The sequence below is a fragment of the Corvus cornix genome, chromosome Z, assembly GCF_000738735.6.
Source record: "Corvus cornix cornix isolate S_Up_H32 chromosome Z, ASM73873v5, whole genome shotgun sequence".
In the NCBI taxonomy this organism is placed as follows: Eukaryota; Metazoa; Chordata; class Aves; order Passeriformes; family Corvidae; genus Corvus; species Corvus cornix.
In genome coordinates, this window is record NC_046357.1 from 34,165,567 (window position 1) to 34,188,963 (window position 23,397).

Below are 23,397 nucleotides of genomic sequence, written 5' to 3' on the forward strand. Positions count from 1 at the left end.
GGTGACATCTTTGGAAGCATTAAATGCATATGCAAGCACTTTAAAATGGCAGAATATAATTAGAGCTGTGAGTTTGACAGTAATTACTACAAAATTACAATATTTTTCACTGTGCAGAAGGCAAAACTAAATGAAGTGGATGTGTTAGCATCTGGTAAGCGTGAGCACAGTTTCTTTGAGATGGTTGAATGTCATATTTGTGGCACTCTGAGTGAGATCTATGACTGATTGTTCCTTACCATTCAATTGTTGCATCTCAATCTGCCCTGTTTGTAATTGGAGGATGCCTCTTTCTGCAGCTTGAAAATATGAGTGGGGAGGAGATCAAATTCTCTTTAGTAATTCAATCAGGAGTTCTCCACTGCAATCACACATGCAACCATATTCTCAGGACCTATTAGTTGGGAAGGCAACTGTCTAGTACTTTCCCAGTGCAAATAACTGCCAGGGACAGAAAAGGCTTTTTGAATGAAATTCTCCTCCTCCATTTAAAATCAGGGAAAACACAGCTTTAATTCTGTTCCTGCAGATACTCTGTATTTTCCTGTTAAAAATAGTAGTGAGTATTAAGTCCCAGCTTTGGTGTATGTATGAAATATTAGCGTACTTTTTTTAGTGTAGAAAGAAGATTCATGATTTGAGATGGGTTATGTGCATAAATTCCTTGCATTCTTAGATGTCTGTGAATTTCTCTCAGTGGTATACTAAAGAGTATGTACACATCGTAAGAGTGAATATGTTCATTTTTTAGCCTAGAGGTCAAAATATGCATTTACTTCCTCACTACTTTCCATACATTTCAGGTATCCTTTCAAGAGTGTTTAGCAGCATGGGATTTTCTTTGACTGCAAAGTTTCTATGGTGGTTTTTTTTGTTTGGGTTTTTTTTGGTTTTGTGTGTGGGGGGGTGTTTCCTTTTTTTCTTTCTGTTTTCATGTAATGCCTTCTATTCTGTTGATATGGTGCATGACATATATCACTGAAATATGAATAGTGAAGACGATGAGAATTAGAAGGAAGATAATGGTAGCAGGATTTCAGTTTGGTTTTAAATGAATCTAGACATTTTGTTTTGCTGAGTTTAAGACGAGCCTTATAAAGCAGGTGAGAAAAATTCCTGTAATCTTGCTCTGTTTCCATATTATTAATTAATGGGCTTCACTGAACTTAACTGACTCCTTAACATTGTAAATGAGAGTAGCATAGTATTTACTTGGTCCTGATCTTTGTCTTAGATTATTCTGTAAAGCATATCCTATCCGAGGGAATAGTGAGCAGTAAAAGTTTCACAAGAGAACTGAAATATCATTCCATTTTATAATTGCATGAAATGTATGTTTATTAATTAACTTATTCATTTATGTATTACTTCACTTCCAGAAGTTTTGCTATCTTCTCACAATGAAAGTAAGAAAATACAGTGCCCTTCTGAAGTGTTTATAATAGTGTTTATAGAATCAGTATATATCCACAATTAATTCCTTTAAATGTAGTGGGGCCCTGCACAGGTAAAAAAAGGTCTGCTGCAAGACTGATTGTGGAGTTGCCTCTCAGATTCTCATAGGATGCAATAACAAAGGAGAAGTTTCCCGATTTTTTTTTTTTTCCGAATGAAAGCTAGTGTATTGCATGTATGACAAATACTTTAATATGCAAGGTAAATACCTGGAGTATCTTATGTATGGACTTCCTAGAATATCAAAAATGGTAATGAGGAAAGCTGTACAGATAGATTTCTGAGTGGCTATGATGGCATGTAGAACTTAAACTGTAGGAATATATTTTTTTGTCTCAGGATATATGTCTGTTTGGGGTTTTTTATTTTTCTGAAACAAATGTTTTAATAAGTATGTTTTGTAAATTAGTAATTAGAAGATAATTATATAAAAAGATATTTAAAATTTAAGTACATTTGAGTTTGTTGGTTTTTTTCCCCCACATTTCCTTTGTTCTATTTTTGTAGTTGCAGCCCATGTTTCTGCCTCGATTTAGTCAACTATATTTGGCTTGGAAAATGTATCATTGCATTATATACACTGACTATATGGTTTCCTGTATTCACATTTTTAGTATGAAATGCAAAAGGCAATAAATGCCCTTACTTTTCCTATTACCATTTTCCAATACTTACTGTTTCATCCTATAAAATAAATTTAACTGTGACACGTTCTTTGTCAGAGATCTTGCTTTTTAGAGTAAAATTGATAAATAATGATACCTTCCCAGGCTTCCAGCAGAGGTTTTGGTTGTGAGAATAAAAAATTATTGAACACTAATCAAAGTATTTGGGAGCTACAGATAATTTTAAAGTAATCTAAGCCATTAGGTGGGCAAGTTGCTCATTCACCTGTAGTTACAAAAATAACCCAACTCTGTTGTGCTACTATGTTAGGGACTAGATTTTACTTATTTGCTACCTAAGGAAACAAGAGTAGAAAGGAGGAAGAATTATCTCTTTAGGAAGATAATAAAAAGAGAAAGAATGATGATTGAAAGGCCAGCAAGTTGCTGTTCATAGAAGTAGCTATTGAGAAGACTGAATAAGGGGAGAAAGTATACAGCTCTTTTAATGATTAGATGGAATTTGTTTGTTCTGAACAGTATTCAAACATTTGATCTGATAATAAGCAGATAGCTTCAGTCTGAATACTGAACAGGCATTCACTAGATGTAATTCAGCTGCACTAAAATCTTACCAGCCCTTAGTCACTATCTTTCCATAGCCTGTAGAGAGAGTTTAGGACGACTTGGTTTCTAACTTTAGCCCCTCCACTAAGTGCCTAAAATTAGGTGGGTTGAAAATGAATTTTGGGAACATGCCACTCAGTGGAAAAACTAGCTTTGAACCTAGAAACTCCCACCTGCAATCTGCATATTAACGTGTCAGAAACATGTGCTATATATGGGTGGGATAAAAACAGTTGTACTGTTTATGGACACGTTGCATTTCTGCTGAGATTCCATAATTATACTTGAGATGGCTTTCTGTGGCTATTTTAAACACATTGAATTCTCATTGGCATATCTGAACTTTCCAAGCAAACATTCATAGTTTTCATTCATCACCTTTATTTGTTGCTCAGAAAAGACTTATGTTGGTCCACCTCTTGATATCTAGGAATTGAATTTTCACAAGTACCACATATGGCAATAGTGAATTTTAAAAGCCATGGGATCTTAGCCAGCTTTTTAAAATTGAAAATCTTTATCTTTCTTTTTTTTATCTATGCCATGAACATTGAGAGAATATTCTCTTTTCTATAAAATATGCAGTCAAAAAAATCTGGCTTACAGCAATATTAGCAGTGCCCTTTTCCCAAGTTACTAACATTTCTTGAGCTAAGCCCCGAAATGAACCTATCATGGATATGACCAGCATTTTATGACCTGGCCATGATAAATGGAGAATTAGTCCTGTGTTACTCTTCCATTCCAGTTAATCATTTTTCAATTTTGAAACGGCAGAGGGAGATTATATTACATTCTTTATTGACATTAGGAAAGCTATTTTCTCCCAAGCAATGTCACACAGTTCTTAACATCACACAAATGTGGCGTTACCTAGGAGCTCAGTAATCTTGGTTCCCAGCATTAACAATGTTTAATTATATAATATGATTTATTGCAATGTTGATTAATTTCCTTCAAAATGTAAGGCAAATGTTTAACAACAATGGTAATCATTAGTACTACATCATTGGGAGACAGGAAAATTTTATGCTCTTTTGATTAATTACATCTCATGTTGTCCTGTCCTAGCAATAAATTTTTGTACTAGAGTTTCAGTGAAGAGTCTGACCAATGAAGAACACACAGGACAAACTTTGCCATTTTCAGTGTCGTATTTCATATGCTCTGCAATGCTCTCCTTAGCTTTAATGCAGGTGGAGGGGAGGAGTTTGTTATCCAAACTTTCATGCTGATTCCTAAGTCTGTCTGATAGCAATGCTTTTGAAAAGACCATTCTCAACTCTGAGAGGTTCTCCAAACTCTTAAGTCTGGCAGTAGGATAAAACACTTTGTGTTTTTCCAACTAATTGTTTAATGTGTCTCCTTGAGGACTTTGCTATTTTCAAATTTACCAATTACTTCTAAATTAAATTTGTTCTATTACAACCATTAATAGATATCCAAATTTCTGTTTTCATTTTCTTCTTCTACTTCTCGACTGCCCATATATGATTTTCTCTTTTCCTACTGTGAGGACCTTAATTCTTTTTCTCACGTGCATGCATTTTTTTTTCTGCAGATGTAGCATTTTGTATATATAATATATATATTTAAAATTTACATTATTTATATATTTAAATAACAGGGGTTTTCATTTTTAAATCCCCTTTGGTTCTTTTTCAGTTTCTTTTTTTGGTTTGTGATAAGAAACAAATTAATTTCCCTCATTCCTGTATGCTTGAAATCTGTGGAGAGTTCTGTTTTTATGTAAAAATAAAATGAGTTTTTATTCTGATAACATTTCAAGCACCTGAATTTGTCATTAGGGAATTCTGCAGCTTTCAAGCCTTTCTAAAAGATCATTACTTTTCATTATAAATGAAAGTTAAAATCTTTTGTGCCTGTGCTTGGATATAAGATATGAAGCTGTTACATCTGCTACTAAGAATGATGTAACTGATCTGGTATTTAAAAATGCCAGAGTGAGTAGGTAGTTGTGGGAGATGATATGAACACTTTTAGCAGGTGCCTTGCTTTCCAGTAACCATGGACCTTAATGTATGCTTATAGATACCCAAAATTTTAGCATTTATGGGTTGATTTTTTTTGTTTGAGTTTCACCTTTGTATGTGGTATACAAATAATCAAGCAAATAAACAATTACATCTAACAGTAGTTAGTTAACACGCATATGAGGCATCAAGCCAAAGATAGAATTTGTAGTGAGTTAACATGGGATAGGAATAGCAATGTGAAGGCGGAGGAATCTATTTTGGAACAGGGAGTTGTTCTTGTGCTTTAAAAACCCTCAGGAACTTATAACAGGCTTTTTTGAGCTTCACAGCTAAAATTGCTTTGTAGATTTTACACCTTTCAGTATTCACTTTATTGAAACATTTTGTGTCAAAAGTTTTGTACCACAGATATTACAAGGCATTGCATTTGTTTTGCTTCACCAATTAATGAATTCTTTTATTCGTTATTTGCTATGAGTTTGGATTTTTTTATCTGATAGTTGTCATTGACACGTGGGAGATACATGCTGAAAAGAAAGTGAACAGGTCCTTCTACCTTAAGGCTAATATTTGCTATTTTTACTGCATCCAAAGAAAAATATTCAATGAGAAAAAGTATTTTTGTGTCATTCTAGCATTAGTCATAAGAGCTAAAGCATTAACTAAAGGCTGCATGCTACACCTACAGTGTAGCATTTTGCTCTTCTGTGCTGGTACTGTTGGAGTCCTTTCCTCGTTGCCTTGAATGCCTTGAATCCAGCACTGGATGCTGCAGTCTTCTATTGTGGTGCAGGTCACGTAGCAGTGAATGAACAAGGTTGCATGAATAATGTGCTTTTTATTCAGCGATTGGATAAAAATTAATGCCCTCAACACCTACGTACATCCAATCTCCACTGCTTCCTGTGTGCTTATTCTTCCAGAAGCTTTAATTATTTATCCTTGGAGAGAATTTGACAGTTACAAGTAGTCACGACTCAGCAGATTAACCATACGAACACCAGAACCAATCTCCATGTCAAGTACACTCGAATGTCTTATGGAATCAAATGTTGATTTTGAAGTGATGTGACTCCAAATTAAGAGGAAAAAAAATGGCATCCCTAACTGCTGCGTATTTTTAATCTAACAGTCTTTAATTAAATTAAAATTGGTTTAATATTCTTGCTAATTTCAAGAGGTAGTCTGAAGTGTGTGATATGCTCTAAATACTGACACAGATGTTCTGCAATGGGAATACATTTTCAAGAGAGAATTAGGGGAAGCAATATTAATTAATAAGCCAAAATATGTGCATAGTTTTCCCATCATGCAGTGTTGCATAGTGATGAGGAAGACAAATGAATTACATAAGATACCTGCAGAGTTTGCCACTTGATCTTTACGAAGTATGTTCGAATTAAAGCAAAACTGCAGGCATAGTAGGAGTCAGAATAGCTGTATACACTAAGAGGAAAAACAGCCTTGGAAATGAACTGTAACTTCTTTATATTGGCTAGAGAGGTAGAGAGGGAGAAAAGCATGTGTGTGCATGTGTGTCTATATATAATTAAATCTATAAACACATTTTGTCTGCTTGCTCTGTGTGCAAGAAGATCACCAAACAAACAGTAAGATAATTTTTCATGTGACTTTTTTATACTAAAAATATTTATTATATGGCTGTATTTTAGAAGGCAATGCCAGAAAGGCCAATATTAGACTACCTTGCTGCAGCTTGTTGAATAATGCTACTGTATTATTTGACTGGACCGCATGAATCACAGCAGGTGGGAGCAAATCTGTCTGCATCATCAGACTGCATAATGTAGGAGTATGCCCAGCACTAATGGATTGTAGCTACTAAGGGATTGATTTAAGCCTTAAGAATTACCCAGAAAAACTATACCTAATACTGACCTTCTCTCCCCATGCTAAGAACAGATTCGAAAGTGTAATGTGCAGTGGTTTTGTTTTGTGCTTTTGCAACAGTAAGCAATTGGGTGACTGATTACAGGAGCAATTCACCTAGAGTTGTGACAGCCTCTCTGAAGTTTTAATAAACACCAGCTATTTTCCTTGAAAGTCACTGACTAGTTCTAGTAAGAATTCACTCACAGAAGACATGTTCCTTGTGTTAAATGAAAGAACAGAGACGATATTAACAGCAACTCCTTTTTACCTTTTGTTCTAGGAATTATTAACTGTTAAGCTTACTTCAAGCCAGCTGGTAAACTGCAAATTGCACAGTATCATATTTAGTTGCATTGAAATGAATGTGCAGCTGAACACCTGGACCAGTGGTTGAGTTTTGCCAAACTAGTGAGAAATCATGAGATGTGTATTCTATTTAGGGACAGTAATCATGATCATGGTGAGATGAATGTCTGAAGGATGAACTGAACTAATTGCTTTTGTATGTGGAACTTGGCAAACTCAGATTGTTGTAGTGCTAGGTTTAGTTTAGCAAGCCGCAGCTTTCTCTGGGAGCTCAGCAGAGCTGCTGAGGGCAGGGCAGCCATTCTGTCCTCCCGTAGTCCTTTTCAGATGGCTCTGTACTCTTGCTCCAGCAGCTATCAGCTCTACAACACAGTGATGGCAAAGGAGGCAAGAAGGATCTCTCCATAATGATTTCAGAGGATCTTCAATGGTTACATCTTCTCCCGGCAACTCCCAGAGGCAGAGAGACCTTGTGATCTGGGCGCAGGGGGGTTTTGTCAGATCGCAGGGCCAGTACATAGGCGGAGTTGGGGTACAGGAACCAATAGGGAGAACCTGAGGGAGTGGCCAGGACTAGGGGCAAGGGAAAGCCGGGGGGAACAATATGGGATAGGAAAAAAAGCAATGGGTGAACAGATCACTACATCAGATGTAAAATTTTTGAGTGTTAGCATGAGAGATATTAGATGGGGTAACCATAGTGAAAACAAGTGTGCCAAAGTATGATGGTGTGCCAAGGTACTGTCAAGTGTCTCTTTTAAGCATTGATAACAGGTTTATTCCACTCTGCGTGAAGACACGGGTGACAGGCAGGTTGGCATACTTCGTAAGATAGATTAAGGGCATTATGAACAGCCTTAAGATTTCAGAGGAAGGAAAATGGGATCTAAAATTTCAAACTTTTATTGGAAAGTCATTAATGATTCTATGATTCTTACTCGCAAATGCAAGCCCTGCTCTGTGGCATATACAAAATCTTTTTGTTCCAGTAAAATGACAGCAAAACAACTCCTGCTAACCATGTTGCTTATATTGCCGGTGTCTTGACATTTATCTGTGAAGTTTTGTAATACTGGTAATACCTCAGATAATATGGAAAGCATGTTTATTAAAAGCGTTAGACTTCAAGAAATACAGGCTAATATTGTGGTGCCTCTCTCTCTGGAGATATAATTTCACCTTTTTCTCTTCCTGCTTATTCCATGAGTGTGTTGTTACTTAACATCTTCCAAACCTCCCCTTCTTTGTAGTTTTTGGCTGAATTTGGTCAGTGGTTTCATTAACTGTTAATCTAATGATGATATGCAGGTAGAGGGTACTGAGCAGCTGCAGAGGTAACCAAGGAATGGAAAACAGGCTAAAGCGTCATGTATCTCATAGTCACTGTGTATATGTAAAGGATGCTTTTATGGTAGATGCTTTTTATGGTAGGAACTAATTTTAATTTTCTTTGGCCAAAGTTCTATTAAAAACAAACAAATTAATGATAGTTTAGAAAAGCAATAGCTTTCCCAAAAAGGCACTTAACAACCCTTAAAAAGTATTTTCATTTGGTGAAGTTCAGTTACATCTCTAGCGATGCCAAATGAATATTCTGCTGGTTTAACCCAGTGCTTATTTATTATTAGGATTATAGGCATCTGCTGTACTGGGAAGTTTCATTTTTTTTTTTTTTCTTGAAGTAAAAATTAACTGATAAAAAGGAAAACTTGAAACAGCCTCTTTATTTTTGACTATCGATATACAAAAATTTACCTGGGTTTTTTTTTCAATCATCCTTTTGATCTATTTGCAGTTTTGTAACTACAATATGTTTTTCTGGGCATAATTACAGAAAGACCAACCATATGATCCTACCTACACTGCTCATATGTCATGCTTCTGCATCACCTTTCCTGGCAGTATATATATCCCTTCTTTTCCTTAAGTGATGGAGAGAGAATTTCTGTTGCAAAGGACACCCCCAAGGCTGAGCAAGATGGTTTATGTACTGATGATATTTTATAGACTGCTTTCTTTCATGAACACAAAAAGCTGAAGGAGCAATAGATATTGGGTTGCTGGTCAGTACTCTGTGCTTCTGAACAGATGACACACTCAGGCATGACATTGCTGCCCTCTTAAGCTGTGGTCTTATATTTTGATGGTCCACACTCACTTCTTGCTGCCATAATATGGTGTTGCAGTTTAACCCCAGCCAGCAACCAGGCACTACACAGAAGTGCTCACTCCCCCAGAAGTGGGATCAGGGAGAATTGGAAGGGCAAAAGGTAGGAAACTTGTGGATTGGGATACACACAGTTAAATAGGGTTTGCACACTAGCAAAGCAAAACAAGGAATTAATTCAGTGCTTCCCGTGGGCAGGCAGGTGTTCAGCCATTTCCAGCAGAGCAGGGCACCATTACATTTAATGGTTACTTGGGAAGACAGACACCATCACTCCAAGCATCTCCCCTTTTCCCTTCTCCTCTCCCATTTTATATCCTGAGCATGATGTCATAGTCTGGAATATCCCTTGGTCAGTTTGGGTCACCTGTCCTGGCTTTGTCTCCTCCCAACCTCCCCTGCACCCCTAGTCTCCTCACCAGCATGGCACTGTGAAAAGCAGAAAAGGCCTTGGCCCTGTGTAAGCCATGCTCAGCAATAACAAAAACATCTCTGTATTATCCACCCTATGTTCAGCAGAAATCCAAAACAGACCCATACTAGTCATTGTGGTGAAAATTAACTCTACCCCAGCCAAAACCAGCACGTGGCCTTGCCGGAACTTTTTTCATTCTCCTTATTCCATCTTGTGAGTGTGATTTGCTGCCTGGGAGGTGATTAAGCAGCCTGTAGATGCTAATGCTCTAGAGAGAATTAATGTGCTCTGTAGAAAGAAAGAGCTCCTTCCAGCTTTGTTTGCATCTTGGACAGCAGAGGGCAGGTGTTAGTTTTGTGTGACTGAAAGCTTGTGTGGAATGGTTGTGTGTAGACATTTCCATCTGCATGCTAGAAAGGGTTAGAAAGATGTAGTATAGAGCAGTTAATACAGGTTATGCTTTTTTGTGCATGTAGGAAGTGTTTTTCTAGCAGAATATTCTTTTGCTCTTCCTTAAAAAAAATGAACTATTGTTTTGGCCAAAAAATGTAAACACAAAATTAAAATGCTATTGGCAAGGTAAGAAAGAGTGTAAGTCCAGGAACATTACCATCTACCTATGCATCACTATACTGAAACCTCCCAATATCCTCCTGTTCTCTCATTTGACTCTCATCATAGTGGTCTGTATATGTATTATGACACAGACATGTATAAATATTCTGAAACAAAATTTTATATAGTAGACTTACTTTTGCCTTAACTGTTGAGTTTTTGATTTAATTGCACATAAGGATTTTGTTGCTGCATGCAGTCCTCATGCTTGTAGCTAAACAACAGATTTCTTCCAGTTTAGGTATTTCAATCAAGCATATGTTGGTCAGGTGCTGTTCAAAAGCAGGCTTAATATTTGCACACTGTTAGGTGCAAAGTTGTGGTTTTATTGGTAAAGTTTCTTACATTTGGGTAGAGGAGCAGCTTTACTAGGACAAGGAATCACTGTGACTCTGTCTTGGTAGTCCTCGACAGATAAAGTTCTGCTAGTCATTAAAATAAAGTCTTAGTTTAAGGACAGTTGCAGTTCACAGTGGTCAGTAAAAACTGTTAAAACAGACATGTAACAGGTTGCTTCAGTGGCACATGATAATTTCATAACAGTATGGATCCTTACCCTTTCATATCCTAGTCAAAGTGAATAATAACAGCAGACAATCAACATCTATGCAGTGCTAACATGTTGACTGTAATGATATTGTTCAGTCAGTCTCAGATGTGCTGTCATTTAAACTTGAACTAACTGGAGACAACAGCACTACTGTTGCCACTGGCTAATAAGGCTGATGGTTTTCAGTCCACTTGGTAGGATTTTTCCTTCTGCTTTTCTAATTGCCATAGCACGCCTTCTCAGGCTGTGTGGTGGTTTCAGCATCTCTTTTTCCTTTCTCTCATCTGGAAATGTGAGCTGGGGTCTGTGTCTCAGTGGCATTTCTCCTCTACGTCTTCATCCTGGCACCAGTACTTTATTGAAACCCAATTCAAAGTGAGAACTGGGCAGTTCTAGGGTTGGGCTGTTGATGCATGATTTCTCCACAGACCCTCATAGCTGACCATTTTTCCCCATTCTGGTATCTCCTCTGACCTGGATACCCATCAATTACCTGTGCTTGGCCAGTGGGCTTTGGTTTCTGCATGTCTGTTCAAGCACTTGACATGTTTTTGCTCCAGCCTTTCTTCTGTACATCCTTTGCTATGTGTCTTTACTGTTACTGAAATCTGGTCCTAGTGGATATGCCTAAGGTTCTTTGGAGAACTGCTGACCCTCAGAATGCCAACCGTTTTCATGCCAACTGAGCCTTAATTGTACTGAAGCTTCTCAGGGGCTTGCCCTGCTTGAGCAAACAAAACACATTTTCTGAATACTACAACAAAGAAATATACAAGTTGCTGTGTATGACAGTAGAGCAGTAAACACATCTTTGTCTCAATTTCTCTGCCATTCTAAACATTTTTTAATCTTGGAGTCCCTTTTAGAGTTAAGGGTGCTTGCCTGCCTTCTGCTCTGGTTCAGTTCATGGAGCTTAAACCAGAATTTCCCAGTCTTCACATCTCCAGCCATTTCACTTAGTGCCTTTCCTTACATTACTAGCAATGTAATTTGTAAACTTCAATCCAATTAAGTGAACATTTAAACAGATGTTTAAATCCTGCCATCCAGCCCTGCCTCATTATCATGTCTTTCACAGATTTGCCATCCTACTTTCCATATGTATTGTTGTCTCTAAGGTAGGCCAACTCAAATGCAAGGAAGAAAAGCAGCCCAGCTAAGAAAAGAATGAATCCTTAACACATGCAGGCATGTGGGCATACCTGCACATATACACTTGTCTGCAGATGCCTCTTTCATTTGACTGTACCCAGAAAGAAGTGAACCATCACTTCAGGTCAGATAACAAGCAGCATTAGCATAAACAGGTATGGTGATTCATATCAGCTATATGTACAAATAATGCAGAAGTAGTCCTTATTCTCAATTCACTGGGAATGAGTGCTGTGAGTGCTGCTGTGAATAACCCTCCACTGGTGCTGTTATCCACTACTGCAGAACTGCCAGAATTCTTTCAGTACTGAAGCTGATCGATAACAGCTTTGCGTGTAGCTCCATGTTTGCCAAGAAAGTATGTATCATTTTGTGACACAATTTAATGGATTCTGTTTCAGGGTGAAGTGGGTACAAGTGGGTATTAGACGCTTGTCCTGGCCTATGCAATTCATTTCTTCTCCCTCTTCAACGTTCATGACTGTGAAGTGATTTGAGGTCTAGAACTGATCTATGAGAAAGGCAGCCCCACAACCCCACAACAGTTTTTTCTGTGCTATTCTTCAGCCAGATGCCACAGCATGCCACTTTATGGCAACGTGGCAAAGGTGATGCAGTCTGAACAGCTCTGCTGTCCCCAAATCTCTACACACACTGCCAGACTTTTGATCTGATGTGCAACATAAGACAAAGATGGTAATTTATACTCTCCGTTGCTTTTTGGTTCTTACAGTTTCGAGGATAACCTTTTAATTAGAGGAGGGGAAACTAATGGGTTTGGGGAAGTCTTTTTTAATGGATTGCTGTCTGCTCAGACAAGGTACAGTTAGCCCTTCCTGATACCAAGAGTTACAACAAAGTGAACTATGCATTTTTTCACATATCCTTTTCATTGCTGCTCTTCTTGCCAGTATTTATATCCTAATAGAGTAGATACTAGAGCATAAACCTTCTTATGGTGGTAAAAAATATACTGGTGTCTAAGCTGTATAAGTATAAATAATTTTTTCATGGTTTTAAAAACAAAATATAAACAAAGACATTTACATTTTCATAAAAGTAAGCACATTTTATGAGTGGAAAACAATCTAAGAAATCTTGTACAAAAGGTCAGACACAATTAAAATTCCCAGACTTGCATTTAGATTTGAAAATGGAGAATAAAATTTGACTCCTATTGGAATCAATAGGAAATTTGTGAAATCAGATTTCATATACAGAGGAGTTTTTAAAAGAAACTTTGCAAACCATTCTTAGGGAAAAAAGATATGAACAAAATAAAAATAAAGTGCGGAAAAAAACTATCAAAACCCAAAAATAGACACCTTATTACAATGTAGAAAACTACTGCATTATTAAATGCATTTCTTGAATGAGAACCAAAAAGATGCTAGGTTAACAAATAAGTAAATGACTGGCTTTCAATCTGAAGAAGACAGCAAAAAAATTTCTAGCATAATTTGTCAGTGAACTAGGTTGCTATTTGCTTTCTCCTCCAAATCACTGGTTTTTCTGATTGTTTAAAATAGAAACACCTGGAGACACTTGGACATTAATACATTATGCCCAGAAGAAGCACCATTTCCATCAGTATGAATAAATTGTGGGACCGTGTTATGGGCCTCTTATTACATTATTCACAACACAGTACATTTTGTACACCATGCCACGGTTTGTGGACACAAAAGAAAATGTGACTGGGATGTATTTCTTAGAGAAGCAGAGTCTGTCTCTAGGGCAAAGCTCCAGCTAGAGTGTGACTCTTGGTGCAGAGGGTGGAAGCTTGGGACAGAGAGAAAGAGGAAAAACTAGAGAAACACAGGATCATTTAGGGTGGAAAAGACCTGTTAGATACAAAGGTCTGCAGTGGGTGCAGGTAGCCAGACAGACATGGCAGAGCTTTAGACTGTGTATTTTTTTAGGAAATACAGCTCTGTTACACTGCTGCTAATTCTCTAGCTTCAGTGTCCAGCTGAAAGAAAGGAATAATTTACTGTAAAATTTGGGGGTTAGTAAGAGTTGATTTAGTGTTGGTTTTCAGATTTTAGTGCATTTCCCTGTCTGATCCTTCTTCACAAAAGCTCATTGTCATGTTCGGATTTGGGTATTATCTCAGATCCATCTTTTCTCTGAACTTCTGTAGCGTATTGACTTTTAACAGTAGGCCCTTAGGAACCACTAATGGAGGAGAAGGAATTACAAGTTTCATTTTCTTCCAAATATTTCATGTCATATTTCATATGGTGAACATGTCTAAAGACAAAATTGTTTCAGTATTTCCAACTAACAGAAAAAACAGCCTCCTAAACATTGTTTAGGGTCAGCTTCTGGTTCAAAATATAAACATCTGCACAAAAATTTGTAGGCGTATTTGAGACCTTAATTTGCACTGATGTAATTTAAGTTGGAAGTTCATCATTAATGATTAATGATCAGTGATCTTGGATAGTAATACTTCCAAAAATATGGTTTTCTAGAGAAATAACTTGCAAAGCCACAGATAATTCTCCTATTTCCTGATGCAGCCCACCCTTAGCAATAATGTTGCCACGGAAACAGCAAAACTCTGATACAGTGAAGGAAAAGGGGTGAGGATGAAAGGGAGGTGGGAGCAATTTATAACACTTTTTTTTTTTTGGTAATAAATTAACTAGAATTTGTTAGAATAGCTTTGGTTTCAGGTTGGCCTTTTTGCGGGGAGGGGATATTCCTTGGATTTTGATTGGTTGGTTGGTTTTTTGCTATGGGAAAACAGCAACCTTTACCTACAGGCCTTCACGTTTTTTTGTATAGGACAGTAAGCTCAGGTCAGACTCAAACATCCATTATGGAAAAAAAATCTAAGTGATGTGAGCCCAGTCTATGCTTTTATTCCTGCAAAATGTTTTGAAGTTGAGGTATATAGTCATGGCAGTGATGGGAAGTTCAGTGCCTTTCAATATTTCTGGCAGCCGTGTGATGAGCCCCCCTTGAAATCACAGTAGGATGTAACTGAGTTCTGTGTGCACATAAATCAGAGAAACAGGAATACGGAATATGATATATTAAGTGTGTACAAACAGAACAGATAAAATTGTTTAGAATTTTTTTTTTTTAATTAAGATAGCTATGCATCTTCTTAAGAAGATTAGATCATAATGCCTTTTAGCTTATCTTGATGTTATCTTGCTTTTTTGTTTCTATATTGTCTGAGGTTGTCTCACATAAAGGAAGCTGGATTAGGCTGATGAATAAATACATGGATAAGAGATTTCTGATATACATCTATCTCGTGTTGTGCAAAGAATGCTGATATTTTTCCTTCTTAATTATTGAAAGAAGATATGTTCCCACAGGATATTAGAAATCTTTGTACTATATAAATGCTATCTTTTTATTTGATTAATTGACCATTTGTTAATATTAAAGATTCTGCAAGAACGTTTACTAAAGCAGAGCATTAACACTTGTGTCCATCATATTACAATGTGGGGAATAGCATCCTGTTTGCTGATGACTTAATGTTACATCACAGTAACACTAATTGGGCTTGTCATAAAGGAGAATGTCAACTATGATGGCCCTATGGCTACTTTTTTTGTGTAGTATTAAAACTCTTAGCAACATCTATATTTATGTTTGTCTGACATATTCAGTGTGTCTTATAACTAACCCAAATTCAGTTTGGAGGGTTTTTTTGGTCCAAAATCAAGGTCTTTCTCATTTGTCTTAAATTCAGTTTAGTCTGCAAGTAATTTTATTGCTACTGGGCAATAACCCTGAAAATGCAAATAGTTTTTCAGCAGAATTTCAATAGTTTCTAGCACTTACTTGTATAGAGTACATACTTGACCACAGTGTGTTACAGGAACAAAGGTATTTTTGCCAATTCTGATTATATGATTAATATTTCTCTGAATATGATCACTGAAAGTCCCCTTTTTTGCATTCGGGAGAGTTTCTTACTATAGGTTGGGGAACACAGTGGTTGTATTCCCTGTGTTTCCTCTTTATGGTGGTCACATCATCCTACCTGGTTTAGCTTGTGTATTGGTAATGTCTCCTACATTCACAGCAGTTTAAAACCATTTAAACCTCAGCAAAATGTTGTTTCTCCCTCTAATCATGCCCCTAGCAAAATTTCTTTCCTTGCCCTTTCCGGTTAATAAAAATTACTAGCTTCTGAAATACAGGCTGCAGAGGTTGTTTAGATACAGAAGGAAAAATGTAGCAGCTAAGGATAAGCTCGTAAGAGCTGCTTGGAGGAAGAAAAGGAGGAACAGTGATGTGAAACAAAAACTGAATCAGGGTAAGGAGAGTATCCATGAAAAAACAGAGCTGAAAAAAAAACCAGAAAAAAAAATCAAAAAGGAAGGAATGGTCTAAGATGCCAAAATTACCAGTGGTTCATAAGAAATGCTGTATTTTGTCAGAGGCAGTGTACACCCCCTGACTGTGTATGTATTTCTAGGATTATATATTATTTTGCACTTACTGACACTGAATTTCCACCTGCCATTTTATTACTGGGTCAACAAAGAAGTAATTGTTCCATGGCCATTTATTAATCGTGTTGTAGTGTTGGGCTCACAGCCTTGCAAAAAGAAATAAGAAGAAAAGAAAAAGGCCCATTTTCAACTTGGATTCACTTTATGCACGGACTTAGAATTGCTTGCAAATAGAAGTAAGAAATAAATAGTGCTCTGAATGTCTTGCTGTCTTGCTATGATAATAGCGGCAATGAGCTTGTTTAAGGCAGGCGTGGTACAGTCAGTGTGCAAGCTCCAGACACAGTGTTGGAAATGCAGAAGACATTATAAATGCTCTGGCAATAGCTAGAACGAGCTAGATCCTAATTTAAATTGCAGTTTATGCCCATTACACAGTCTCGTAATTTCATTCATTATTTCCTGGAGTTCGATTTGAACCTGCTGCCTGTAGGGCAAAATTATGTACTGTTTCTAGTCCCAGGAACTATAAAAGGCAAGGTTTTAAAATGTTCGGTTCTCCCACCTTAGGGCTGAATTTGTAAAGGAGACAGTTTCCCAATCACACACTGAAACAGGCACCGGATTGCAAGCCCTGGGTAATTCAGTGGCTTCTACTCCTCTGCAGTGTCTAATGTCGGATTTGCAGGAGAGCTCTGCATCCAGTGGATGCCTTGGAAGCGTTTCTATGTCTAGGGAAAGTTTCAAAAATTAGACCTTTTGCTGGTGCTCTGGGAAGCTTTTATCCTCTAGCTTTCCCTTTGCCTACCATCCCATGGAGTGATGATCATACTGCCTTTAAATATCTACTGTGCTAACAGGGTAAATAAGGGAGAAATAAGCATATGTAATTTTTTCTCAAGCAGGGCTTTGGGTTTGTTTTTGTGGTTATTTTTATGGGGTTTTTTGTTGGTTGGGTGGGGTTTTTGTTTGTTTGTTGTGGGTTTTTTGTTTGTTTGTTTTGTTTTTGTCAGAGGTCTCTGAAGACAGACCTGTAAAATCTGTGAATCTGCGGGCGCACAGAGAGCAATCGAACATCAAACGAAATGTGCGCATTCATGTTCCTATCCTGAATGTAAATGAATTGGCTGAATGAACACAGTCGGGGAGAAACCCACATCTGACTCCACGGTTTTCCTCACCTGCTGCTCCTGTGGACACCCCAGGCATTTCTGTGGCAACACCCTGTGTTCCACAAGGGCTTCGCGACCCCCTCCAGTCTGCTTACACGCCGGCTTCATTTTCTGGTGTTGCAGCAAAAAAAGGTGCCGCCTGTGCTCGAAATGGGATCTTCCACTATTTAGCAAGGCTTTGCTGAATGAGTCATCAAAGCCGGCTGGTATTGGCTGGGCTGGTGAGCACCCAAGGGATTGCCTGGCAGAGGCTGCGAGGCCTCGCTTCATTCACAGAAATGTGGGGATGCTAGCCAGCCCTTTCATTCACACGCGCAGCATCTCATTCACATTTTGAGGTCCTGCTAGCCGCTTCTAATGAAGAGAGCCATTCGGGAGCAGTAGGGTTTTCTGGGCAGTAGAGACACGTAAAAATAGGCTGTGGAGTGTATATTTGCTGTTGCTGTGCTAGGAGGATGACGAGAGGAATGAATGCTGTGAGGATGCTGTAGCAGGTTTGCAGTGTGGTGATGAGAGGCTGTTCTGCAGATCAGTAGAAAACTGCTTTACATTGACTAGGACATTGCTGTTATTCATCACTGCTGGGATAAGAGGTGCTGACTTAATTCAGTATGTCATGAATATACTAATTAAATACCTGTATTTGAGCCGGCTGTTTCACTGTATTTGCATTTTGTATACTGCAGCCTTTAGCCATGGGAGAAGGAAGGAATTCCATAGGATTTTTTCCTTTAAGTTGTGCTGCAGTTAGTAATTTATTAAAAAAATTACTTTGCACTATACAACTTCTCTGGTCTGAATTTGTTTATAATGCAGTGTATTGTCCTACATCCAAAAAATGTTTTGCAAAGCAGATTGATTTATAGGAAAAAGCCATATGGCTTGTGATGGGCATTGTGTATCACATTGCCGTAAACATTTTGACTTTTAAAGAAATTGCAGGGGAAATGAAATACCTGTTTTCTGCATGGTTTGCTACTTCTCCAGATCAAATGTTTGTGACTGACATTTATACTTAATAAAGGCGCTTTTTTTTTTTATTTTTCACTGCAGGATGTCAGTTTGCTGCTACCTGGACTTTTAATATTCTTTCAGGGTTTTTTTTTTTTCAGTTTTTCAGAATTAAACCAAACATTCCAGTGAATTGAAGATCCTCTTCATGTTTTTCTTCGGAGTGAATATCAGTTGTGAAAGAAAAAACATCTGTTAAGCCTGTTGTTGGACATCAGAAAAATACTTTTCTTCACACATAGGTACTTATGTAATTTGTGCATTAAAATAGAATGTTCTTGTGAAGTAACAGGGGAGAAGGATTTCTTTCTCTATCAAAATTTTGATATAACAGTTTCTGTGAGGAACAGCATTGACAAAAAGGCACTGTTAGACTGCTTTTGTGGAAAAAAATGTGTATGTTCTTTAGTTCTGCTCATCTGTTCTGAAAGTCTTTAAGGTGCCTGTGTTTTGCTGCAGGGGCAGGAGAGGGGGACTATATGTATGTAAATATTATCCAGATATTTGCTATCTAATTGTGATTTCTTTATAGGTTCACAAATATGTGAGGTGGAAGAACATTTTAGCAGAAGAATAAAGAGTGGTGTTTCATAGAGGCTATTAATTCAGTTTTAAAGGTAATTGCCTTTGGTACTAAAAGGGTGGTGGGAGGGGATAGGAATTAAAGGTTGGGAGGAAGTATCTGTTTGAGAAGATAGGAAAAGGGAATTTGAAAATTGATTGGTGCTAGTGTGCTGTAAGTGGGTGGATGTGGGTTTTTTTTTCTTCTCTCTCCTTTTTTTTTGGCTACAGGAAGTGATTTGCAGTGTTCACAGCCTTTTGTTGAAAAGGGTCCTTCTCATTTGTGTGAGTCATGCTTTTGCTGAGAGCGAGTTGGCAGCTCTAAGCAGGACTGGGATCTCAGTCACAGAAAACTGTTACTTCACCCAACCTTAACAGGGAACCAAAAGAAATTTCTTAAAAATATACTTTTTTTTTTTTTGCTTTTCCTTATACTCTTTTCTTTTTTACCCTAAACTCTTGTTATCCATCCGTGTCGTTATGAATTGCCTGCTATGTTAGTACAGGCATCTCCTGCATTGGCATCAGACTTGCCAGAACATATGCAGGAAAGCAGATAGAAGGGCATGCTTCAACGTACCAAGTATAACCGCTTCAGAAATGATTCTGTGACATCTGTTGATGATCTTATTCACAATTTGCCCATGAACAGCAAGGTCTCAGCAGTTGCTACAACTTCAACTTCACCTTCGTACCTGGTCTCACCAGAGGTTCTCCGCAAGGACCAAGAAGATGGACCCAGCACCCTGTGTACCCTCATCCATAAAGTGTCCCACTTGAAACTCTCTAGCACGGGGAGCCTTTTGGGTATCAAAAACCTCTCCTCTGCAGTAAAGGAGCTTGCTGTCTCCAAATTGCAGGGAAGCTCGAGTGCTTCTAGTTCAGCAGCAGGGGCTTCAGACAACACATGTAACCTTGTCTCTGCCACTTCGTGTTCTCAGCAGGACGTGAGCAAGATGAGTATGGGGAAAAAAGCACGGTCAGAGGAAATGCACCTGGCAAGTGAAGATTGGAATCAAGCTAGCAGTTTTGCCAATAAATCCTCTCGAGGATGGCTGCACTCGAGTGAGAAGATCCTGGGACCTGGTGTGACGTACATTGTGAAGGTTGGTCTGTTTTCTTCCATTCTCTGCTTTTATCAATGAAAAATTCTCTGCTGGTTTTGCTGACAGGATAGTCAGGCTGAAAGGATCTCTATTTGATTTTTTTTTTTTTTTTGGTGCATAATACATGAAATGTAAATGCAGGAAGGCAGGGTTGGGAAGCTGTGTTAATTTGTAACATTAAAGCAAAACTGCAAATAATGTTCTACAGCTGTGTAAAAATCTTTTTCCTAAGCTAAAAGCTGATTTGGTTTGGGTTTTTTAGCCTTCTTCTGAATTTAGGTTTTCAGTGTTACCTAACATACTGTATATATCTTGGACACGTAGGCTTTCAATATGTCTGGTGCAATATACAGGAGGAAAAAAAGACTTCTTGATGTGAGGAGAACTGTTAATCATGCATGAATTTTTCAGTTTGAAAAACCTCTAAGGGCAAGTGTTTTTTTAAAGTGAAATGATATTTCAAATCTTACAGCCGTTAGGCAGAAAGCACAGTTCTTATTGTGTTTCACAATTAGAAATGATGTTATGGGTAGAGCAGGAAAATGCAGCTTGTTTTACATAATGAGGATTCAGCCACCTTAAATGTTATTGCTCTTTTCAGTTCATTGATACAGCATGTCAAGAGCAGAGGGTCTTAAGTTTACAGGGTAAACTTAATGTTTCCATATGCTTTGAAAATATTTTGAAACCACCTGTTAAAGTAGAGCCTTCAAGATAAGTGTATGTGCAATGTTTCTGCAGTTAGGTGAGAGTCTGGTTACACCATTCAGCATAGTATCCAGAAAGTGTAAAAATAACATTATTGTCCAGAATTCATTCTCCAGTTGCCATGTTTCATTTGCCAAGAGGCTTTTGTATCTTAAGTGTTAAACTGTTTTGCAGCAGGCTATTAATATTACAGGTCTATTTTTAGTGTTTTCTTATTTTTGGTGTAAGAGTCACAGGTGACTTTATTTCAGGATGCTTTAAGACTGAGTGACACCCTTGTTACTTAACTCTCACTGCTTTTTCTCAAGTCTCATTATCAAAAGCAGAGTGCATATTTAACTGTTGGGGGACTAGGAAGCAGTTTTCATTTCTTTGTGTTAGTGGTGATAATAGATTTAGCAGGTGGTGGTAGATTGAGTAAGTTGGCCAATTCAGAGCTCTGTTGAAATTGTACTGTACTGTCTTTTTTACTACTCTGAAATTTACTGGAACTACAAAGGAGTCAGTGCCACCTTTCAAGCCACAAACTGCTGCTCTGTTACTCTTCAAGAAGTGTCTTGATAAAAATAACCCACTGATGCTAGACATAGTGGTGTTGAGACTCTGATGTTCTTTTGCACAGAAATACTCCGGTTAACAGAAGGTCATTTACCATTTTCACATTAGCTCAGGGGACTCAACCATTTTACTTTTTATTTTTCTTAGGATATTATAAGCCCAAAAATTACTGTGAGAATACACTGCTGCTGTTTGTTTTACCTGAAGTGATCACTATGAATCAGAACAAACACAGTATTCAATTTCTTAATCTTTACAGTAGTTGGCCTACTATATGCTAGAGGAAGGTGGTATCTTTGAATTGAAAAGAGAATTAAAGTTATATAGAAGTGGATTAGCATTTAAAGTCATTTACCCATATCTAACAGAGATAGTAGAACAAATATTTAATTAGTGCAATTGATGTTGAGTACATGAAAGTACACTGTATATATCAGAATTTTCCAAATCAATTAAACAACTTACTTTTAGGTGTTTGTTAATAGTTTATTAGTCATTAAAATGTATGGAATCTAGGTTATTGTTTCCATTAAAAAAATAGGAGGATTAATTTAACTTTGTGGTTTCTGGCATAAGAGTTGCAGAACAGTACTCTAAATGTAAAAACAAAGGTTGAAAATAAATACCCAAATAAGTGGTTAATGAATGAATGAAAATAAACTGGTCTTGATTAATTCCCAATTTGCTTGCTTATTTTGTATCTCAGTTTTCCTTGGCAACTGCAGCATTCATATGGATAAGAATAGAAGTGCAGTTCCCAAACCCTTAAACATTGTTTGCAACCAGGACTTTTGTCCATTCAGACTATCAAATCAATACACAGATAATGTATACTGAGGGGTAACATTCTTTGGGTACCTCATGGCTATACTGACTGTTTGGGGGACTCATACCATGTTTAATTAGTACCACATGCCTTGCAGAAAATTCCATATGCCATTTGTTAAAGGAGACAAAAATTAGATTTGTTGTTAACCAGCAAAGCTTTTATCTTTTTTTTTTTTTTTGTGCAAATGTGCACTGGGTTACAATTTTCTCATTAATCCACACTTAAGACAGAAAATTAGTCATGGGACAGGGTTAATTGTAACTACTGGGCAGTTTGATAACTCACATTGGAATCTTCTGAAGTAAGAGACACAAAATTCCTACGTGCAATGTATGAAAAATCTGAAACTTCACTGCTGTTCCCACATTTTCACATATTACTCATTTTTAAAATAGGCAGTGTAACTCTGTGCTTAAAAAGGTGTAGGATTATGGTAAACTGTAGCTATATTCTGATCTCCGTGGTCTGCTGCAATGTAATTGTTTTCAACCCTAAAAGTGCTGGCACTTTCTGCATTTTTTCCTCCCAGTGGATTTCATGTTGCATTTTTATATATTATAACATAAAAATTTTCAGAAAACTACCCCAAAAAACATTTTAGTAAGAAATTAGACAATGAGCATAATCATATTGGGGACATAAGGTGGTCAGGTACTGATATCTTACTTAATGCTACTGCTGGACAGTTTAACAAATAATGAATTAATGAAAAAAAAAAGTTTGCTGTGATGGAAGTCCTTAAAGAGCTCAGCGCTTTCCCTATAGTGGGACTGATTACTACAGGGAGAGATTATACATGTTCATGTTGTCAGAAAAACAAATACATAGAATAAAAAAAGTGTAAAAAACCCAGAGTATTGTAACAACAGTTAAATGTTTCATTGTAATCTGTTGTTTCTGGTGATGAATATCTACTGATGAGTATAATTGGGTAATGCTATAAACATTTTGGAGTTTGTTTCATTTGAATAAGAGCACAACAGTCGAGAGGCAAATGCATTTCTGTCTTCAGGTAACTCATGGCTGGATTTTGTAACAAGTGTCAATGAGTTTAAAATGAAGTTGAAAACTAAAGAAACCAAAAATACTGTCTAATTTTATATACCTATATGAAGTGTGTCTGAAAAAGCCTGTAAGATTTAAAGCCAACACAGTAGTATAGAACAGACCTGGGTAAATCTAGTTTTAAAAGCCAGATAGAAATATAGTATCTGAGAGAGAGGAAGGAAGAACTGTTTCATCC

At 37.3% G+C, this 23,397-nt stretch overlaps 1 protein-coding gene across 8 annotated transcripts in view; it reads left to right on the top strand.

The window, feature by feature from the left end:
• The window catches only part of SHC3 (SHC adaptor protein 3), a 77,585-nt gene that overhangs the window by 654 nt on the left and 53,534 nt on the right, over positions 1–23,397 (top strand). Inside the window, exons 1-4 of one of the 8 annotated variants that reach the window (XM_010399958.4) lie at positions 1,007–1,103; positions 18,494–18,634; positions 18,925–19,009; positions 19,895–20,059. In XM_010399958.4, coding sequence (XP_010398260.2) covers positions 19,910–20,059 — 150 coding nt within the window. In that variant the 5' untranslated portion in view covers positions 1,007–1,103; positions 18,494–18,634; positions 18,925–19,009; positions 19,895–19,909. The other 7 variants (XM_039567024.1, XM_019286225.3, XM_019286226.3 and 4 more) reach the window with 7 other exon arrangements.